This window comes from Maylandia zebra, linkage group LG23, assembly GCF_041146795.1.
Source record: "Maylandia zebra isolate NMK-2024a linkage group LG23, Mzebra_GT3a, whole genome shotgun sequence".
NCBI lineage: Eukaryota > Metazoa > Chordata > Actinopteri > Cichliformes > Cichlidae > Maylandia > Maylandia zebra.
The window spans coordinates 40310042-40331788 of NC_135188.1; the positions used below are offsets into that span (position 1 = coordinate 40310042).

A 21747-nucleotide genomic window follows, 5' to 3' on the forward strand; every position below is an offset into this window, starting at 1 on the left:
TTTCATGAAGGTTGCGATCAAGATTCAAAAATGTCCTCTACCATTATTTCACATTTTTAACATTCAGAGAAACGTGCCAATCTAGTAGAACCGCTTTTGGCACGGGCCTTAAAAAATGTGAAATGCACTCACCACACATTGCGCTGTTCTAAATGTGAAATGCAGCTACAGTTTATACCTAAAACAAAGACAAACTCCTTACAGTTCTAGTGTTCTGCTCTAGTTTCTTTGGCTATTTATCATTGTCACATCTGTTTTTCAGTTCTTTTTTTCCCTGCACAGCCTGAAAATAATAAGGGTGCTCTCGGATCTTATTTGCACCATGAGGGGGGCATGTGTGAATCGACCTTGTTACGACTGGGTTGGCTTTAAAGTGTCTGGTGTTGAGCTAATTTAAGTGATGTTTTACTACTATGAAACTGTGCAGTAAAATCTGTTTCAAACGTACAAATTAAAACAATTTAACTTTTGATAAAGGGGAGGGAGCAAACAAATAAACTACAAGCCTTATTAAAGGGATAAACACTTCAACGTGGCTTTGAAGCTTCTAGTGGATTTTCCCTGAACAAAACGTGGTACAATGTAATGCCGCACATATTCAATCCATGTATTCAGGCTGACAAAAGCAGATTATCCGCATTTTGAAGATGTAATGCCTCTTCTTGGATCTGTGTGAACCAATATGACAAAACAAGCACTGACTGGTGTTTGTTGGTTGCATGTGACAGCTGACATGCATCCAGGAATAGAAGCCCTGGAGTGACTCAAGGCGATCAGATGCTCACCCACAAGTACTCATGATGGACAAGGCACAGTAATATTAGAAGAACTTCCCATGAAAAAAAAAGAAAACGAATTGCACACACATGACAAAACCTCTGTGGCCTTTTCACTTCACAGGTCAGACTGGTCGGCTAACAGCAGCACAGCGTGGGGACATGACATGACGCGCTGAGCGCACAACCTACAACACGCTGACCATTTGAGAGCACAAAGCTGTAACATTTTGTGTCAGGTATTATACTGCTTCTGCAGAGATGTAATCCAAGTGCACAAATGTGTTTTATATCACACGGCAGATATAAACTAACAGTAATCACTTCTGTATGCCTGGGATTGACAGATAACAAATCAAGCAGCTCAAATTCTAGACGTCATGAACAGAAAACTGCAGTCCTTACCTTTAACGAGTCAAAGCAGGCGATCACTCTCCCATTCTCCACCTGGCAGCTTTTGGGTGGGTGGGCAAATTTGCATTCTTCATCACTGCGTGAACAAGTCCCGCGTTGAAACTGCCGGCACACTTCCAGGGTCAGCCATTTTGTGTCCCGTATGGAGGCAATGTTTAGAGCCATGTCAACAGCGCTGGCTGTAGAGCCGGGTTGCAGCAGAGCCACTAGGTTTAATGTGGAGGTTATCCTCTGAAGAGGAGCACTCCAGTTAAAAAAAAGAAACAAAAACAAAAATATCCCCAAAAAACAAAAGAACTAAGAAGCAGCAGAATGTGTAGCTATAAATGATCTGCTTCAGGTCAGTGGATCAGGCTTGTCCTTGCAGACAGGAACGTGGAGGTAATGGACTGGCAAAGTCTCTGTGACCTGAACATGGGACTACACTATTGCGCTATTGTGGAGTTTCTCAGTCAAACAGCTAGTTGTTTATCAATCAGTAAGTCTCAGGTGCGAACGTCTGGAAAGGCAGAGGGGGCATGCTCAGAGAAAAGCTTTAGTCGATGTACCCGTGTCCCCAAAATGTCCTCTGCGTGAGTGATGATATCTTTGCAAGGGGTGGATATCAGGGTTATTTTGAGGTACAATGGCACAGTTCAGGATAATACAAAGTTTGTGGCTTTTTATTGTTACCCTCTCTCTGAGCTTTGGCACGTTGGCCAGCTATGCAGCAGCTCCAGCAGCTCTTTACTTTTCCTTCACACAGATCACAGGTGAGGACAAATCAAGGGTCAGCGATCCTCACAGCCGAGCCGTGTGGCGTCACGATCGCAGAGGGCAAAAAAAAAAAAATCTGGAGTTCTTCAGAAACACTCAGCGATCTTCAAGTAGGGATGCTGTCTCACAAGGCACTTTCTGTCAGTGATCTAAAAGGGAGAAGTGAAAGAGAGAAAAGTAGAGACAAGAGACAAACAGAGTGAGGCTATTTTCACAGTGAGAAAATGGCTCGCTAATTATGACGGGAAACAATTTATCTAACAGGCTTCAGCAGGCGTTAACGGTGTTTGTTTTATGCGTGTCAATCTGAATTTGTGTGTGTACTGCCCCAGAGGAGTGCTAGCTCCAAAGGGGACAGGCCTGATAAACCAGAAAAAAAGGCAGTTAAAAGGTTATTCAGAAGCCATTTGAGTCTAAGTCCCACAGTCGCTGCTGTCCGCCTTTGTACGGGGTGACTGCAAGCCCAGTGGCTTTCCAACATATTGCATACAAAGTGGGGAATGGCAAAAGCCACTGTGCTATGAGACAGTGGACAAGAACGCAGAGTCAGAGCAGAGATAGAAAAAAGCCCCGGGGTCCAACCCGCCCTGTAGAGCCATGCACGGAGGGACGAGTTCAGCCAATAGAAAACCGCGCAGAGCAGCACTATTCCGGGCAGTCGTCCAGCAGCCGGAGAGGGACCGAGACAGATGCATATGCCAGTGCCAGACACGATTATGACGCTGCCCAGTGTCCGGCAATATTCACTGGTCTCCCACCATCCAAATTAGGTACTGGCTCATTGACGGCAGCCTGTCAATTTACATTCATTGGGGGGAGACGTGCGTCGGTGCGTCTGTGCTGCCTGTCTCATCCTGCAAAGACGCTGGTCCCTGTGTTTGGCTGTTGTCTAGGGACTGAGGAGGGACAATTGGTAGAGCAACAATATGAGGAAGTGACCTTTAGTTTGAGCATATGAAATCCATTACGGAGCTACTGCGCAAGGAGCTCTTTCATTGGCACATCTGGAAATATTTTTCTGCTAAATGCAGGCGGGTAAGGGGCTGAGGACACAGACTGAGGGAGGAGAAAGAGAAGGACTGTAAAAATATATAGAGTTCTGGTTAACAGATTACCCCACTGGAAAACATCTTGACCAATCTCACATGGCATATGAAAGGCTACACTTGTTAATGAAGGTTTGTGGGGAATTGTACACCCGTGTTCGCAGGGTTTGTCCCTGACAGGGAAGCAGCTGTCATACAGGTGTATGCTACTGGCAGATTCAGCACAGTATTTATTTTAATCTCTTGTCCACAAGACAGAGGTCTGAAGTAAGACGCACTTATCCTTTCTTCCTGGAATCTACTAAATTCTTCAGTTTGACATCCAAAATAAAAATTACATCTAAAAGTCCAAATGGAGAAGCCCATTTTTCTATAAGCTAATTGATTTTTTTGTTGTTTATTTCAGGCATATAGGAGGGCAGATTTTTTTTTAAGCTTCTCTTGAAATTACCCACCAACCTTTGTCTAGCTAATCTAATTGTCCCACTTCAGAGCTGATCATGTGAAATGAGATCAGAAGCTTCCTCGCCTGATCGTACTGACGCCCAGGCTTCACTCTCCAAGGTTGGATTTAATTTCACATCATCACCCCAGGGAAAGAGCCAATCACTGCAAAAGAGACAGTCAGGTAAGAATCATGTCAGATCTGACCTTTAACAATTAATCCCTTCTTATTTTTAGGAGCCATAAGAAGTGTGTGATCAAGCTAACCTACTTTGTCAGAGAGTGTAAAGGGATGATAGTGCCATTTCTCTGAGAAATGACTTACTTTGAAAGGTGCAGCAAGTTGTGCTGAAATAGTAGGGGAACACAACCACTAGTCATTTTCTATTTTTCTATTTAAAGCAGGGGTTTACAGCAATCAAAGTTTGGATGAAAAGAAACAGCCTGACAGAGTGGATAATGCTTGGTCAGGGTCATCTGAACACTCCGAGGTGTCTCAACAGGCAACATTCAAACAATGTTTGCCAAGAAAGATATTCAAAACGAATGGTGAGGACTAGAGATCCAAAGGAGACTTATGTGGGTGGTAATAAGACTAAAACGAAGGAAAAACAGAACATAAAGAAAAACAAAGAAAATCTGTTCTGATATTGTATAGAACTGTATGTTTATGTAGTAAACATACATACTGCTGTCAAAAACACAAAACAAAAAACAGAATAGAAAAAGTAAAGTAAATATCTTAATAATATCCAACATCCTGACTAAGAAGCATTTGGTAATAACAAAGACATGCCGGTTCCACCCTGCTTCCAAACAGCCAAACCTCAAAAGATATTGTGTTGTTGCATTGACATATGCACAGATTAGACTGTTTACGATAGTTTTAACTATGTTGTGGGAGATATATCGACGTGCTATATTGGTAAAAATTTAGGTAAGAGTACTTGGCTCATCTACAAATAGAAATTTAATCGGGTTTTCCATCAAGATTAAGCTCGTAACAAGAGCACTCAGAGAACTCCCCCTCAACAGTGTGACCTTGACCTTGACCCGATTTTTAAACTAAATTAAATCAGCTCAAGCTGTTATTGGTATATACCATCACACAAAATTAGCACATGATATCTTGAACACTGTGGACACTGAACTGATTACATATTTCCTCCCTTTGGGGGGGGGGGATTAGAGTCTGTGGGGCCAATATATCTGTTGATATCAGCTATTTAACAGTATTATAACGGTATCTGCATTTATAACGGACAATAAATGAAAATTTGAAAAGTAAAGAAGAGATAGCAGAAACACCCTTCAACCATGTTTCAAATTATTGATTTGCATAATTTGTCCACAAGAGGGCAGTCTGCTACATCCCTGATGGCAGCACACATAATTACCTACACATAACAAATGTTAGGGAAAAACAGTTTATGTTTCTTGTTTCTGAAAGAAAAAAAACACAAGAAATAAACCATTTAGATTGGATTTTAACATCACCAAATATTAGTATTGCTCTTAAAAATCCTATATTGGTCAGGCTCTAGACAGAAACAGCAAAATAACTACCCTTTTATCTGGAGGGGTTGCTAAGATGGCAGCAAATTGCTGAGTTGCACTTACAGAGGTTTAGTCATTCATTTATATGCCAAATATTTAGTAGACACATAAAAATTAATAATATATAACTTAATAAAGGAAATAATCAATAAAGCAGCCCTAGCAGTATTTTTAAACAGACGCTACATGTGCTTCGTTAATGTAACCTTTTAAGAGATGGGATATCTAACTGTAAAGTGATGTAGCCATAAATGCTAGCTAGACACTCTTTAGCGGTGGCAACTGAGAACACTCTTATATCCCTAAAACATACCAAAGCCCCTGCTAGGAAGTAAACTGTTATCATGGGGGGTGAACCTCTTATCTGTGTCATATAATTACACCCGATCCTAAGAGCATGAGAAACTCAAGCACAGCAGAAATAAATTGCTTTGGAATAACTACTATTGAAAACTGTAGCTGAAGTCAGAGGCGGTGCACACACTGTAAATTTAGGCTACTTTGACAATCCTTAACAATGTGACTCTGACATATTTAAAACTGCCTTAGTTTGCTCATGCATTACATCAACATGCAGTATGACTTAGTTTACACTGAGCTCTGTAGTCACGCTTTGAGGACAATGCCAATGATATGAAAGGACGGAAGGGCAGATGGTCAGCAGGTAGGAAGAGCCACACAGCATGTTCTGACTACTGCTTTTCTGCATAGGATCACTACTAAACACTAAATCCTTTTAATACCATTTCAAGGTAAAATTTGCATTAGAAATTAGCCTTTCTGCAGATCCTCATGGCTGAACCAGGCATTGCTTCTGCAGATCTGTGGCCTTTCTGGGGCAGAAAATTGCACCGCGGCTTTTGTTCTGCAGAAATGAAGCCTCTCTGTGAAGGACTAGTATAATAACGTGGCTCCAACAACACAGAAATATAGTCTATTTCAATGTTACTGTAATGAAATCGATTAGCCATTATTTTATAGCTGATGCTTGCTGGCTAAAGTCCACTGTCCTGTTTCAGAAAGGCAGCATTTTAAATGACACTCAAACTAATAAACTCATACACATGCACATTAGTGTATATGTTAGGAATTTTTTTGTTCTGTAATTTTTTGCTCTGTAATTTTTTTTGCGATGTTGAAAGAAGACTTTGTCTCCTCTTTGTCCTGTACAAACAGTGGTCAGACAGGGTGACCTGATAAAGCAGGATAGAGATGTAAAGTAAAGCACCACAGTACTAGACTTTATGGATTACTGATGCTTACCAAGGCCAGCTGGCTGAAGCATTATCTTGGTCAGTCTGGTTAGTTGAACGAGAGTCAGAGGGACTGGGGTGTCTCGAGTGAAAGTCATGGGCTTGACCTCTGATTACCACGTATGTAACCCATTATTCTGGTATCTGTGCACACCGGCTGTGCTGGGCAATTTATCTTTAACCGCATGTATTTGTTTAGGGGAGATGATAAGCTACCTGGTTCCTACTGGTCATAAGCTTTGTGGAAACGTTTTCCATGGCACCAGCAAGGTGTTGCTACCAAAATAAAGTCAAAATACAAATGGCTGTGACAGATGAGCGCATGAGCAGGGAGCCTGAGTGGCTGAATTTCCATTTATTACCATTTTGTGCTGGCAAACTGCAATTGTATGGCCATTTGCATGGCCAAGAGGAACAAGTGGTCAATGTTTTTCAAGGCTGTGTAGAGAGGGCCTCATTGTAGAGGGGAAATAGGAAAATGTTCAGTTTCCAGTGAGTAATGGAAAACGAGTGAGGCTTTTAGTTAAGGTTTTATCAGAATGTTCTCTATTCCTAAAAAACCAAACCGAGACGTCAAGTATGACATCACCATCATGTTCCTTTTTGCAAAATCTTCCTTTGCATCTTCCAGTGGGGATCAAGAGCAGGGCTAGACCTTGTAGCCTAATTCGTATTTAATACCCTGGAGGCTCTGATGCTTATGAAATTGTCTTTGGCATAAGCTATGGATCCTTCAGTTCAATATCATCAAATGCCATTAGCAATAAGGATGGGCTCAGCAGAGGCTATACCCGGACTAAGCTACTGTTCGGAGGCAACGCAAGAAGCATTTCACAGAGTCAGCACATAGGTGTGTCCCATATCATAATAGCCTTAGCTAAACCAGAATGACCTGAATAGCCCTGCTCGTGGTATGGGACTGGCCACTTGTTATCCGTGATCCTTTTCATAACTGGATGTATTTTCTATGTTTTTATAACCACTTAATTGAAAACAGGCAGGAGAAAGTTTCAGTAGATTTGATCGATCTTGACCCCTGCACTCAGTAAATGGATTTGTTTTCGTGTTGAAGTGAACCTGTCCTCTACCTAGTTAGCTACAAGGACTCAGGCAAGTCAACTAATTATAGTGCAGCTGGCAGCCGGAGATGAACACTGCTGTTGAGATAAATATGATGATTAACAGGACATCCAGTCCCACTCCATTTAGTGAAACCAACACAAAGTGCACCTACTGCAAATGGAGCCAAGTTAAAATCTTACTTGAGCACTTGAAAACATAAGAGCTCAATGATTCAGCAAACTTGCCCTTGTATCACAGATCAGTTGAAAAAGCTCTGTTATGCAGAGGATGTCTGTAAAATCTACCAAGCACTAAATCCTTTTAATATTAGCTCGAGGTAGAATTTACATTAGTGTCAGAGAGCGGGGATTTCTAGCTGACAAAGTCTTGCAGTAAGGACATGTCTGAGATTAAGACCCCATTATTTTCTCATCAGGAAGGGCTGGACTGATGTTCCATTTTAGAAAACACCCACTTCCCCTTGATCTACAGCCAGACGCATGACACCACTCTAGCCTTTTCCATGCAGGCAGTAATGTCCACTGCTTGGCTGCCACCGGCCGAGCGTCTATTGCAAGGCTAAATGTAGACAGACAGCGGTAAGCTGAAGACACGTCAACCGTGCCCCATCTCACTCAGAGGTTAATTATGAACTGTGCCTTATTAGAACTGCGAACTTCCAGCTCATTTGAGCCATCGGCTATTTGTGTCCACAACACCGGCCTGTGCTCTTAACAAACAACCTTTGCCTTGGGAAATTTGCGCAAGAGTCACGAGGAAAAACTTACACAAAGTGAACAGCGACAGGACAGATGCCACACAACAGGAAAGTTTTTCTCGAGGCAGTGAAAAATATACAGCCCATGTGGCAAAAAAGGAGCTCTTGACATTTGTACTGAGGAAGGGGCAAGTCAACCGCTGTGATAATGCCTCTCCCGCAGGAGCTGAAAAAGAGAAAGTCCATTAACGGGGCTGGAAACTGCAATGAGGACAGTTGCTGCGTGGCTGCAAGCTCCCAGTGCTCCTACGCATTTATCCCACTCTGTCTGCATTTTCTTCCCTTTTCCTTGTTTTTAAGCATTACACTCTTTTCTCTCACACAGATAAAACATTCCCTCTGGTCCCTCCCCACCCAGACTGGTATGCAGCGCACTGCAGCAAAACTCCTGAAAAGAAAAAGGAAAAAAGCCAGCCAATCTGTCGGCTCTTTCCCACCTCCTTTCACCGGGGGTCCCGTAGCTCTGTGTCTGTCTGTCTGTCTGCTGTCCCAAACGCAGGACGCTCCCGGTGCTTCTGTGACGCGGAGCTACAGCGCAGCTCTCCCCTCAGCCTCAGCGACAGGAGTTAATGACCATGTGTTCTGCTGTCATTCCTCGCGAGCTCTTGACTGCTTCTGCCGGAGGTCCATGCCTAGACAGGGATTTTTCTATCAGTATCTCTCTCTCTCTCTTCCCCAAGCTGCCGAGCAAGCGAGCGAGGCAGGCAGGCAGGCAGGCGGGCAAGCAGGCAGGCAGGAAGCAAAGAGTGTCTACTCCAACTATCTGGCTGAAACACTTCCAGCCAACCCCTCCAACACCCCTAAAGCCAGCCCCTTCCTGCCCACCAGCCTGTGGCAAAGACCTGCCCCTTACCATGTTCAGCCAATGAAACAGCAGCTACTGCAAATCTGTGTCTCTCCATTGGAAGAGCACAGACTAAGTGATGGGGTGAAAACTGCTTTACAGTATAACAACCCCTGAATGCTGATCTGAAAAGGTATTTCCCCAATTTCACACCCTGCTTAACCAACTATCACAATATTTATTTCTTGTCTATTCTGGTGATAATATTCAAAATGAAATCATCATTAACTGAACTGCATTTAATAGAATATAGATAAATATACATGTTTGATGTAATTAAAGTGTAGCTGCAGATCCATGCTGAATATCACGTCCATCGCCATCATCACCCCAGGTAACAGGATCACTACATTTCTTCCCTCGCCCCCTCTCTCCTCTACCTCCCATCAGCATCTGTCCTCTGAACTCATTTGCGACATCAACCAGACAGTCAGACAACTCTCTCCTCTGCTCTTAATCACCTAATTCTATCCCCCGCCCCACCTTGTCTCTTTATCCCTACCTGCATGTTTTTCTACATTTCTATAAGCTATCTTTCAAGCTCTATTTCAATCCAATTCCTGAGTTCGCTGGACTGGAAAATTACACAGTAATGAACATTTCTGTTATTGTTATTGCATCAGAATTAGCTTCGAGAAAAGGGAAAGGGGAAAAATAACATGACGGCGGCTGGTATTGGAAGGTCCCTTCCACCCAGCTGACGACATGCTGGCTGGCATCATATGAGCCGTGAAACTGGAGCGTCACAGAACTGATGAGTCAGAGATCCAGCTTCATGACTTTTCGATCCAGATTCAATAGAACAGCTGTACTGTCTGTCTCTCTCTCTCTTTCGCTTGCCGTCCATCCGTCTCTCCCTCTCTCTCTCCCGCTCTCTCTCCCTCACATACAAAGGTTGTGGATGACGCGGCAGCCTGGGTGTTTCGTTGACATCAATGAGGATAAAAATGCTTTACAGTTCCACAAGAAACAAACCTATCAGCTGTGTGATTAGGCTTTGACAGTTGATGCTCCACAAGCGAAACATTTGTCAAAATGTTGTGAGAAGATAGAGGCTCGGGGTGATTAATCCCATTCGGCATGAAAAAGTGTCTACTTCAGCAAATGATGCCGAACACTGACGTCATCTTAGGGATCAGGGCACCTGTAGGTAAATGACACAGACAAGCGCTCTGCCGCTGCATGAGGCACGGGCTGGGAGGCGGGGCTATGTCATCCTTTGTTGAAAGAAAAAGTGCCACCTTACACCATCAGTGAAAGTAGTTTCACTACTACCGTGTACACAATACCAAGCGATCATTTTAATGATCCTAGACGGTGAACATTAGTTATGACCTGAATATTGAATGTAAAAAGCAAAAAGCAACTTCCACGGATGAATGAAGCTTATCAATCTCTAATTTGCCTGCAGCCAACTTCTCAATAACCCTCACTGAATAACTGTCAATAACTGCATAACAAGCCAAGCCACTGCTAATTTCCACTGGCAGACCTCAGATAGCCTACCTCCTAAATAGATTTGTCCGACAGGAAAACAAACAAAAGCCTGGCAGCCAAACAAGCCGAGCTACTTCCTTCCCGCATGGTATCCCCTCCCCTCTTATTATCCCTGTCCTGTTTGACCCCAAACAGCTTGGCTCACTCACACACAACCAGATTTAGGATTCTGCGGCCCAAAGCAGCTTCATATTCAAATATAATAGGGGAATAATCTGAAACAATGGCTAATAGAAAATGAAAACAGTGATGGGTTAAGACTGTGTTTGAAATACTCTCCCTCAGCACAGAACACTGTCTGTGCTTTTTCTGTTAGTTACATGCGACAGAGAGAGAGAGAGGGAAAAAAAGGGCTCAGAAATAGGGCAGTGAAGACAGATCAATGAAAAGGCAGCTGTCCTTTTCTATTATTAGCTGTAATCAAATATCAAGCAGGAAAGAGTTGTGCTTCCTTCCATTTGAAGCCCATTCTGATAAGTCTGTCAAATGCAGAGTCTGCATTAAAATATAGAAGAGCTTAATGGATGCAAGGGTCAACCAGGGCTTTTTTAAAAATAAAATACACACCAACAAAGCCATTCAAGTATATTTCATTCTCACTGAACTCATACTTTCTGGAAACTAATCTAACATTTGTTTTATCCTTTTCAAAATTATTGAGCAAATGTTACATTCCTTATTATACAAAGCTCATTTTCCACCAATTACACTGTGCTGTTGAATGTCATGTCTTACTTGAGCTTTAATAACCACGACATATTCCATCCAAATGGCAAACCAAGGTCTGGTTTCCATATGAAAATAAAGACACTGGTGCAATGCTCTTCTGTGCTGCTGCTTTGCATGTTCACAGGGATTAATAATTGTAAATAACCGATCAGAAGGTATTAACCTTAAATGTGTAAAGGCTCTAATTTGAAAAAGCTGCAATGGCTAAAAGTTTGTCTCCACTCATGCCTCATCAGTCCTTTACTTTTCCTTTAAATCGAACAATCCATTAATCCAAGTAGCAGCTAATTTATCTCAAAATGCAGAAGTTCATTGAATACTGAAAAAAACGCACCGTTAATGACAGCTCAACAAACTCACCTGCAGAATTAATAATAAATGAGTTGTTATTAAATCTATTCCCAGTGGGCTTCGTTAGGTCATTTCCCACTTCATAATGCAACATAAAGCACTGGACTGAACACTTTTCGGATACACAGGGAGCACGAAGGTGCAGCATCTGTGGATTTGAGTTATATTATATTATATTTTACTTACGAGCTTTCAGCTGTTTTTATTAGCTATTTGGGCACAGATTGGCGGCTAGCCCTACAAAACAGCCTTCCGTGAATTATTTTTATGATGGTGGAGTAATATTAGCCACCTCTGCTGTTCCAAGAAGTCACTATATTTACCATAACGCCACACCGTGTGAAGTAGCATCAGAGTCGAGGTGTGCTAACACTACCTGCTAAGCTAACTACCTGATGCTTACCTGATGACGAACCTGTCACATCCAGCTGCACTTCAGCCGCTACCAGCGGTTTCTCGAGAGCGCTGTTTCGGTTGATATGGGACTCACGGTTCGGCACAGGACGGCAGAAACGTTCTTCGACTAACACTTGCCTCTATTTGCGTTCCGCAGCAAACTTTTTCGCTTTCAAAACAGATGTCAGTGAAAGTAAGCTATCAGTCGCTACACGCTAGCTCGCTAACTACTTTTAAGGCTAGGGCAGGAAGCAACAAGCGATTTTGACAGTTCGAGGAAATGTTGAGTGTGCTTCCCTCAGGGGGGGGGTTACTACTATGGTGTAAACGTTAATAGAGTATTTATTATCAAATGTTTGAGCCACTGTAGATGCTACTGAAAGAAAAACACTTTTCGGTTAGAGTGAAGTGTTACATGTATTCCGTTTTACCATTGAATTCTACTTCTATTCGATAGAGAAGATAGCCCGCTCACCCTAACAGTAAATATGGTACAATCCAGAGTGAGCAAGGGAAGGGGTGGGGGTGGCTGTTACCTAGGAAACAACAGTGAATCTCCCTCGGGTAAAAAATGTGGCCACTGATTTATGAACCAGTGCCTGTCTGTCTGTCAAAGTAGCCTCCAATCGACAGGATAAAAACATTGAAGGCATTTGATAAAGCATATTATCCTTCAAGATGCTCTGGTTAATCCAGATAAGTTCTAACACTTTTTGACTCCAATAACCAATCATTTCTCAGGTAAATATCATTTTTATTAATCGTATTTTAGGGGGTATTTGTGCAAGAGTGATTTCAGAAACATTAACCTTTCCTAAAGTAATATTTGGATTATAGATATATATGCTGCATGGTGGTGTATGAATTTGTTATAGGCTAATGTTGTTGATGTTTCAGATCAGCTGAGAGAAATTATCCTGCTAAAATGATCATAATTCAGCCCATCGTCACTGCTTCATGTGCAGCAGAGCCTGCGCATTTTGCAGCGTAATTGCATACAGCTGGCTGAATTTAGCACTTTGTGACACACAGGGACCCGTTGTCAGCAAGGAGCGCAACGAGTCAACAAGGAGCAAGTCACAAATATCCCCGGAATGAGCAGAGAGGCACAAATTTAGCCCCACTGACTGCTGCCCACGCCATGTGCTGCCTATTGAGCACATGAACAATGAACATAGCCAGATCGCAGACTGCCATGTCAGGGCCGAGGCCTGCTTCAGTGGAATGCTACTTTGGATAAAGGCATCCCAGTTTGTCAGGAGGCAGCAGCGTGATTAGATGAAGATTTTGTTGGTGGGCTGTGGTTTGATGACAACTGTAATAGTCAGAAACTCAAACAGTTGAGTGTTGAGTGTGTATAATTATGGGATCAAGTTAATATTTGTTATAATAATCTGACCAGGGTCAGACTGGTAACTGCACATACTTTTGGATTGGATTACCTCGTGTCAGATATTGGTCACACAGTTCAGCATGTGACATTTAATACCCATCACACTGCTGACATCTTCATATTTACAAAACATGATCTCAGAAGGGCAGCAGTAAAGGTCTCAAACAACACCAGGAGATTTCTCTTCTCCCTGCTCCTGTTCTTGTCAGCATTTTATCAAGAAAAAAAAAATCACCATGATCTTGCATGCTCATGTAGGATGTTATAACAAGCAGAAAAGTAAACTACATCAAATCACAGCACCACAATGGCGAGAATCTAATGATTATGAAAAACCGCTCACATAGGTCAAGCTCAACCCCATCACCCCCCTGAAGACCTAACATATCGATCCCAATGCAGAGGAGGCATTTGTAAAAAGAATAGAAGAAATCCTGCTGCCGGCATCCTTTTCTAAAAGTCCCTGAACGCCCACACTCTTCAAACACACTCATTGGGGCTCGCACTCATAAAAACGCACGAGTAAAAACAGAACAGGCTTCAAAAATATCAGTTTAACAAGACGCTTTCTTTATGTGACATGTTTGAAATGAAGTTGGAGGTTGAAAATGATGGAGGCGTAGCACTGATGCGCTTCAGTCATTTTCTCCTCCTGCGTTATCCAAGACAGAGTCATTTAAAGTCTGCACACTTGTATGAGCGTGAACAGCATTTTGGGTATAATTTGTGGGAAAAAAAGAAAAAAGAAGAAGAATCTGCTCGGGAAACAGGTGGCTCCTTGTCGCTGGAGACACGGATTCATCAGAATTCAAAATAAATTATTTTCCTATGAGTCATAAATCAGGAGATGAATGTGCTCATATGTATGCATTCAAGAACATAATGTATTTGAAATATACACGTATACACACACACGCACGCGAGCAAAATAAAAAACAAAACAAAAATGACCCAAAGCAGATGCCTGTGTGTGTGTGTGTGTGTGTGTGTGTGTGTGTGTGTGTGTGTGTGTGTGTGTGTGTGTGTGTGTGTGTGTGTGTGTGTGTGTGTGTGTGTGCTGGGCTCATTAATGGGTTTTGACTCTACATTTGTTGCTGTAGCAGTCTGTAGAGTGGACCTTGGGATCAACTGAGGAGGCGTCAGGCAGAAAAACAACCGCAGTATCTACAGGACGCCACTGATAGTTTCTCTCACACAGAGAATAAAGAGAACGCTGTAGAAAACAGTTTGCACCCGCAGACAGAAATCAGTAAACAGACACTCATACGGGGAGAATACATGCAACATACATGCACATCACCGCCGAAGCTCTTAAGTCTGAGGCACACATACACCTACACGCAGTGGGCAAAGCTCCACGTCAAGGACAGTATTGATCTTTTTAAATGAGAACGCACCTGATTATGAAAGCTTTTAACCCAAATGCCTAATGCAGCACAGGTTTAATGGAAAGAGCTTAAAGCGGATACAATACTCAGGAGAGAGGGCGCGTGCGCGTGCGTATGCGTGCGTGGTGAGCGTCCACGTGCACTCTCCACTGAGGTGCAGTCAATTTGATTGATTGTTGAGAGATCACCTAGGCATTTTACTCCCGCCATGACGAGGATTTTACTGATCAAAGAGGCTTAAGTAATGATGGATTGAAGATGGTCCCGCCGTCATTAAAAAAAAACAACACCAACAAAATAAAAAACCCTGATCCCAAAAGTAGTGCACAGCACACCAGGCAAGACTATTCAAAATGCTGAGAGGGAACCATTTCGAGGCAGGCTCATTTGTTCACTGAGAAATGACCACTTATGCATCATCATAAATCACCTGCTGCAGCTGTTTGTTCATATTGCTTCATCCATTCCTCCAGGATCCCTTTCAGCATAAAGGCAGATGCTGCATAATCCATAATGAATCAGATTTTATGAAATTCACAAGGAAGTGAAATGTTTGACTCATCAGTTTATTATGCACCAGATATTTACACCAGATTATGAAATGTATTTCCAGTAAACAGTGAAAGCTAACAAATGCATTGTTTGTTTTGTTGAACTTGAAAGTCAATATTTGGTATGACCACCTTTATTCTTCATCCTAGTTTGAACTCTTTCTTGTCATTGTTTTATTAAGTAGTCAGGAATAGTTCTCCAGGTTTCTTAAAGGACATTTAAAGCTCTTCTTTGGATGTTTCTGCTTTTTCTACTGTTCGCTGTCAAGACGATCCCACACCGCTTCAATAATGTTGATGTCCAGGCTCTGGGGAGGCTAATCCATCGATTGCGTGTTTTTCTATCCAGGTATGCTTTTACTGCATTGGCACTGCGTATGGACTCATAGTCATACTGAAAAATGAAGCAGTTGCTGACCAGATGCTTTCCCAAGGGGACTGCATGGTGGATCAAAATACTTGGTGGATCTTACCATACTTTTCTGATTTCATAATTCCTTGAATTTTGACAAGATCCTCAGCTACACTAGCTGAAATCAAGCCAGTACAGCTAACAGCAGGGAGGAAAGCTAACAAATGTATTGTTTGTTGAGGTTTTGTTGAACTTGAAAGCCAATATTTGCTTCTAGTGATGCTTCCAAACAGGAAGTCCAAGGTTTAGCAGTGCCCCAAACCGTGACAGAGACTGCACCAAGTTTTACACATGGCTGTAGACGCTCACTGTTATGCATCCTGGTCTCCTCCACTCATTTTTTTAATCCAGTTCTTGTGTAATTTTTAATGCCTCAGCCTTTTCTCCTGTTTCCCTTCCTTAAGGATGTCTTCTTCACAGGCATCCTTGGACTGAGACCATTTCTGATGAGGCTTCAGTTGATCAGCAGTAGATGATCAACTAAAGGGCCAGATGCATCTCTCAGCTCCTGTGTCAGGTTTGCTGACATTTTTCCTATTTATTAAGGACATACATTTTGGATACTACTGTAGATAGTTTTTTAGTCCACTTGTCCAGTTTCCTCAGATTTTTTAAAGGACACACTGCACACCATGCAGACATGTTTTCGACTGATAGCTCTTTGGGAATCACCTTGTTGGTGCAAAAATACTTTTTTGATCCTGACAAACTGTTATCTTTGCAATTGTTTGTAGAATCAATTCTATAGAAATGGGATAAATTGTGTTCCTCTGACAGGCCAAAAGATACAATTTAAAACCTATTCTTTGCTGTCTGCAATCTGCAGACACAACACTGTGTCATCATTTGAGTTGGTACCTTTTTTACGTTTGAATAGGGCAGTATTAACCCCTTGAGGGTGGCTCAAGAAATAGACAGAGAGGGTTTGGAAGCGTTAATGTAGCACAGAAGGCGCCATTCTTACTAAAACAAATCCTAAACTTTAAATGCTAAAACTGATGCTTCCAAACAGAAAGTCCAAAAACAAATGGGGGATGTCATGGTGGCTACTTCCATCTTTTATATACAGACCATTGTTGTTGGTGTTTTTCTGCTATTCATTTTATCTTAGCACAGTGGGGAAAGCACAGCCGATATCTTGGTTCCACTAAGTGTGCCACTAAGCAGTGTCATATTTTCACAGACCTGTCTTAAATTAAGTTCAGCCATCATTAACACACCCGAGCTTTCCTATTGTCACAAATCTGCAGTGAAAAGGACTGTTGATTGAAAGAGTGGCTCATATTTAAAACAGACGATTAGTGATCTGTTTGAATATATTGAATGAATTTTCGAATTTTTAAAAGAGACACCTCACAGCCACAGAATCACACGAATAATGAGAGAAATTTAAGGTTGTATCCAATGGCTTCATCATTATTGAACCCAAAAGCATCACAATTTGCAGCAACTTTCCACCATAGCTGCCTTATATTTGAGGTGTTTTACAGTTGTAGGATCTCATCTCACGAGAGAGTAAATCCAATAACGAAGGGTGGCCTTTCAGAAAAGAAAACATACTGGCAGAGTAATTGTGAGAGATGAAAATCTTGGAAATGTCAGGAGAAATGGCATATTACCATGACAACCCAGCTATTGTCTCATCAAGGTTGCAGTGCGTGGAGTGTGGCAACAAAACGAGACCGTGACTGTTGTTCACCATCAGGAGTGATTGCAATAAATCGGCTGTTTTCTACGAGCCATTGTTCAACACTAAAATTGAATTGACTCATTCCCTGAAATTGCTCAGCCGAAAATCAATCTGGTATCATCAGCTTCCCCCCACTAGAGTCCAAAGTGCTTCCAAATACAGTAAAGGAATTTATATTATTCATGAGCTCAAGGTTCACACAAGGCCACCAGCGAGGCCCAGACTCCTTAATGGCTTAACCGCCCTTCATCACAGCCAAGCTGGCCCTGTCATCCTGATCTGGCAGTCACGTAGCCCAAAGGACTAAGGCTCCTCTGAAAAACACTGTTGAAAAAAACAACAACTAATTTTTCACATAAAATGTAAAAAAAAAACGTAAAAATACGGTTGTGTTTATAATTACAACCCACAATTTACTGTTAATTTTTAATTATATCAGTGTAATGGGGTTTTATGCATGTTTTATGCACGTTTATGCAAACGTGCATGTTTAGTAGATCTTTATTGTTAAAAAAGCTTTAGCACTATAAATTTTAACTGATTTAAAAAAAAGGTCCAGAAAATGTCATTGATAATACCACGACTGTCGTATGTGTTTAACATTTATTGTTCCAACTTCTTATATTTCTGAATACTATTATTTTTCTGTAATTTTTCTAATTTCAGTCAATAAATTTAAAAGATACATAACTACTCGAAAATTAGTCTGTGAAATTGCAGTAATTGTAGCAGTTTTTAATTACAATACTTTTTAGATTTATATAATATAATTAAAAAAAACAATTAACAAAAGAACCCAAACAATTAATTAACAATTAACAAACAATTAAAAGTACAAAAAATGTACTTATTTTCACTCATTGCATCAATGAAAAAAAAGATTAAATGTTATGTTTATTCTTGGTTAAAGTTTTCTTAAAATGTTATTTTACACTATAAATGTTAATTCGCAGTCTGTTTTTTGTATATTTATTGACATTTCCTGTATTTAACATATTATATTTAACATAACATATTATTATAACGTATTATAACAGGGAAATTCTGTAAAAAAAGATTCTCTTAAATCCCAGTATTTTTTACAGTGTATTTAAGAATAAATTAAAGATCACAGACAGAAGTCAGCTAATTATGTTCACACTGTGTTTCTCCCTTACGCAAGCACTCATAAACACCAAGGCAAATTGTGGAGGTAGTAATTAAGTATTTTGCTCTTTGATAAGCTGTAATGATGTAGGAATTTTTGTGAATGAAAAATGAATGGGTGCGTGGGGATGACCTGTTATTCCGCCTTCCAGTGTCTGTGTCAAGATCGGTTGATGTGACAGCAGGAAAAAATGTTTGCGTATATGTGTTCCCCTCAGTGTAAGAGACAATAATAATCTCAAGGCGACCCATCAAGGTGAAATATTGATGCGTCTGCTGCAAAGCTGCTGCAGGAGGTTACAGGGCCACCTCCATTGCCTCACTCCCACAGAAATGCTGACCTCCAAGATCGTGTAACAAACAGTAGATATCCCTACATGGCTTATGCTGGTTCTATCACTCGGACTGTGTAATAGGAATTTTCTATTTTTGCACTACAATTTTTATCAGTTTAAATATTACGCTATGATTTTCCGAATTATAGCGTGTTCGGGTGTTCTTCATTTATACTGTAAACAACATACAACTATCACTTGGCTTCATGATGCTGCTGCTCTAGAGTTCAACCTCCTTGACATAAGAAAAAAATTCCATTGAACTGTTTAGCCGTCAGCAACTGATTGCAAGTAATTACAGCAACCAACTGGGTACTTAAAGGCTGAGTGGGCAACACCCTTAACCTCTGGCCAACCACTTTTGATCATGAGACAATAGTACAGGTTGCCGCGCACAATGGGAAGCAACTTGTCTTCAAATAATCCTGGTATGACTTGTACTGACTGCTATCACTCTCACACAGATTTGCAAACACAGGTTAAATTTTAAACATGTGAGTCTGCACTGATGAGCTCAACTCGGTTGAGTTGCCAGCTGGTTTTATTCTGGTTATATTCCTACATAAAGCAGGGTTGCTGGGTGCCTATGTCGTGGAAGAACTAAATTTAGGTTGGATTAGTTTTTGTAAATGTCTGTTTTAATGGGAATTTATGTGCACGTAGATAGCAACTGATTTGAAACACACATCAACGGATTTTGATTTATATTAATATAAAAGTGTTCATCACAAACAGATTGACTCCATTTAATCACAAACTATTAGCAGACTGACTTCACTTTAATGCTGTTAACTCCCATCTCAATGTATCAAGAACCTGGTCCCCATGTTGTAAACAGCTATTTCAAAGGCAACCACACTTTGCACATGGTCACAACAATGCTGGTTGTGCTGTCATGTCCAACCACTGTAGCATAAGTGAGAGGTCTCTGAAGAAGAAGGTTAGCTTGCGCAAAGCCAACTAGAAAGACTGGGAAAACATATGTAGATAACTAGACTGGACAACAGTTTGTTTGTTTTTCGCTAAATCAATCAAGTCTGAAGGAAAACCCTTTACCAGGATGGAAACAGCATTGATTACGCTTTGTTTGCGTGTTTGTCATACTGTGACCAAAACCTCTGGCCTATATTCCAATCCCACATTTCCAGAAAGGGAAAACTAGATGTGTTAAATGTAAGGATGATGTTGTTTGTAACACATTTAAACCACACATAAAATTCACAGATCTTTTCGACTGTTTTTTACTGCTATTTCTTCTCATTTGTTTTATTCACTCCCTATTTTTAAGCACTATTTCTCAGGAGCACCTCTACAGGTGGCATTTGCTCCTGAGGGCACCTGACCTGCAAAAGGCTTGCAGCGTCCTCTAGGCCTGTGGGCAGCCTAAGGCAAGAGAGTGGAGGAAAGAAGGCATAAAAGGACAATTAAGGGCTAAATATGCTGTATAACCTTCGCCTTCCTTTTCCCCGGGGCCCTGTCTCATTTTTCCTCTCCTCTCTCTCCCTCCCTGTTACCTTTTTCCTCATTTCGATCAGGCGCTCCACATCCCAACACACAATTCCCAAACCACCCACACAGACAGTTACACAGATAAAGCCATGCAAATCCACAACACGTCCTTTTACTGTAACAAGCGATAAAGTCTATGAAACAGAGCTTCATCTGAGTGACATAAAAGTCCAGTGTGACTGCTCATGCAGAGCTCGTATTACAAGTGAATGAATGAATAAACAAACAAACCTGATTTAGGGCTCCGTATGGCATGGACAAAAACAGATGAGTCATATATAAGATAAAGAAAAATCAGCTTGGGTCACTCTGAATGTCAGCTTCTTTCTGCTGTCCCTAACTAACTTAAAAGCTCTGCGGGTTCAGGTTAACCTTTCTCGTGTCCTTAACATTGGACAGGCAAAAGTTAAACAGAAATCACTGTAAGATTTATCCATTATATAACAAAAGATGTGACAATCAGGATCTCACTGCTCTATATGTGATTCTGTTAAATGGTCATAATGCTGGTGTGGCTTTAATCCACCTACCATTTACATTTATAGCATGCTTTTGTAATGCGCACAAAACCTAAATGACCACAAACGAATCACCACGTTAATGGTAAACTCAGGGCCTTAAAGCCTGCCCGAGGGCTTGAATTACCCAGCTATTAGTCCAGATATGGAAAGATTTTTACACTGAACCCAAATAAGATCCTGAACTGAAGAATTCAGAAATATTCACTGATATGATATTAAATTTTAGTCAAGCTTTTGGCCTGGTCTGTCCTAAAAAGTCATGATACACATACACAGACACAGAGCAAACAGAAATGTCCACTGTCCAATGGTCACAATGTATACTTAATCTTCTCACTCTGTTTTCTGCACCACATCCTGCTTAGTGGATCAAACAGACATTCAAACATCCACTTTGCCGCTAAATGAATCCAGCATTGCAAAAATTTCACCGTAATTATCGATTTCTAAGTGGCCTTACAAGCAGCATCAGTCAAAGTCTCCTTCAAACACAACAATTATTATATTACAGTAACCATGGTGATTTATTTTCTGTATGATTTGCAGTGGAAATGTATTTATGGATGGGAGTAGGCGGAGGATCAGCAAGTGTGTATGTGTGAGTGCGTTTGTGCCAAGGGCTAAATCAATTAAATACCTTGCCAACATACACTCTCGGTCTCTCTCTCTCTCTCTCACACGCACACACACACACACACACACACACACACACACACACACACACACACACACACACACACACACACAACCCCTTTGACCTCTGAGCTATGAACACAGATTTATATGAGAACGAGATGCTTAAAAAGTCTTCCGCATTTATTAGTAATAATAATAATATTGTTGCTATTTGCAGACATTTAATTGGAAATAAAGGTTAAGTTGGTTTGCTGCTAATAAAA

General features: G+C 41.2%; 1 protein-coding gene and 1 long non-coding RNA gene across 20 annotated transcripts in view; one reads left to right on the forward strand and one right to left on the reverse strand.

Annotated features, from left to right (window-relative positions):
- mbnl2 (muscleblind-like splicing regulator 2) overlaps positions 1–12166 on the reverse strand; it is a 56257-nt gene extending 44091 nt beyond the window's left edge. For 4 of the 19 annotated variants that reach the window (XM_076880321.1, XM_012919466.5, XM_004552655.6 and 1 more), the window contains exons 1-2: positions 8524–8858; positions 1182–2095 (exon numbers count right to left, since the gene is read on the reverse strand). In XM_076880321.1, the coding sequence (XP_076736436.1) occupies positions 1182–1355 (174 nt within the window). In that variant the 5' untranslated portion in view covers positions 1356–2095; positions 8524–8858. Of the gene's footprint in view, positions 1–1181; positions 2096–3451; positions 3602–8096; positions 8450–8523; positions 8864–11910 lie in introns of those variants that run through there. The other 15 variants (XM_004552654.6, XM_004552644.4, XM_004552651.6 and 12 more) reach the window with 11 other exon arrangements.
- Positions 12167–12460: 294 nt separating this feature from the next.
- Positions 12461–16159, forward strand: LOC143415193 (uncharacterized). Its single transcript, XR_013095825.1, has 3 exons — positions 12461–12644; positions 15505–15584; positions 16068–16159. It is a non-coding gene; the product is annotated as an uncharacterized LOC143415193 (long non-coding RNA).
- The last annotated feature ends 5588 nt before the right edge of the window (positions 16160–21747 follow it).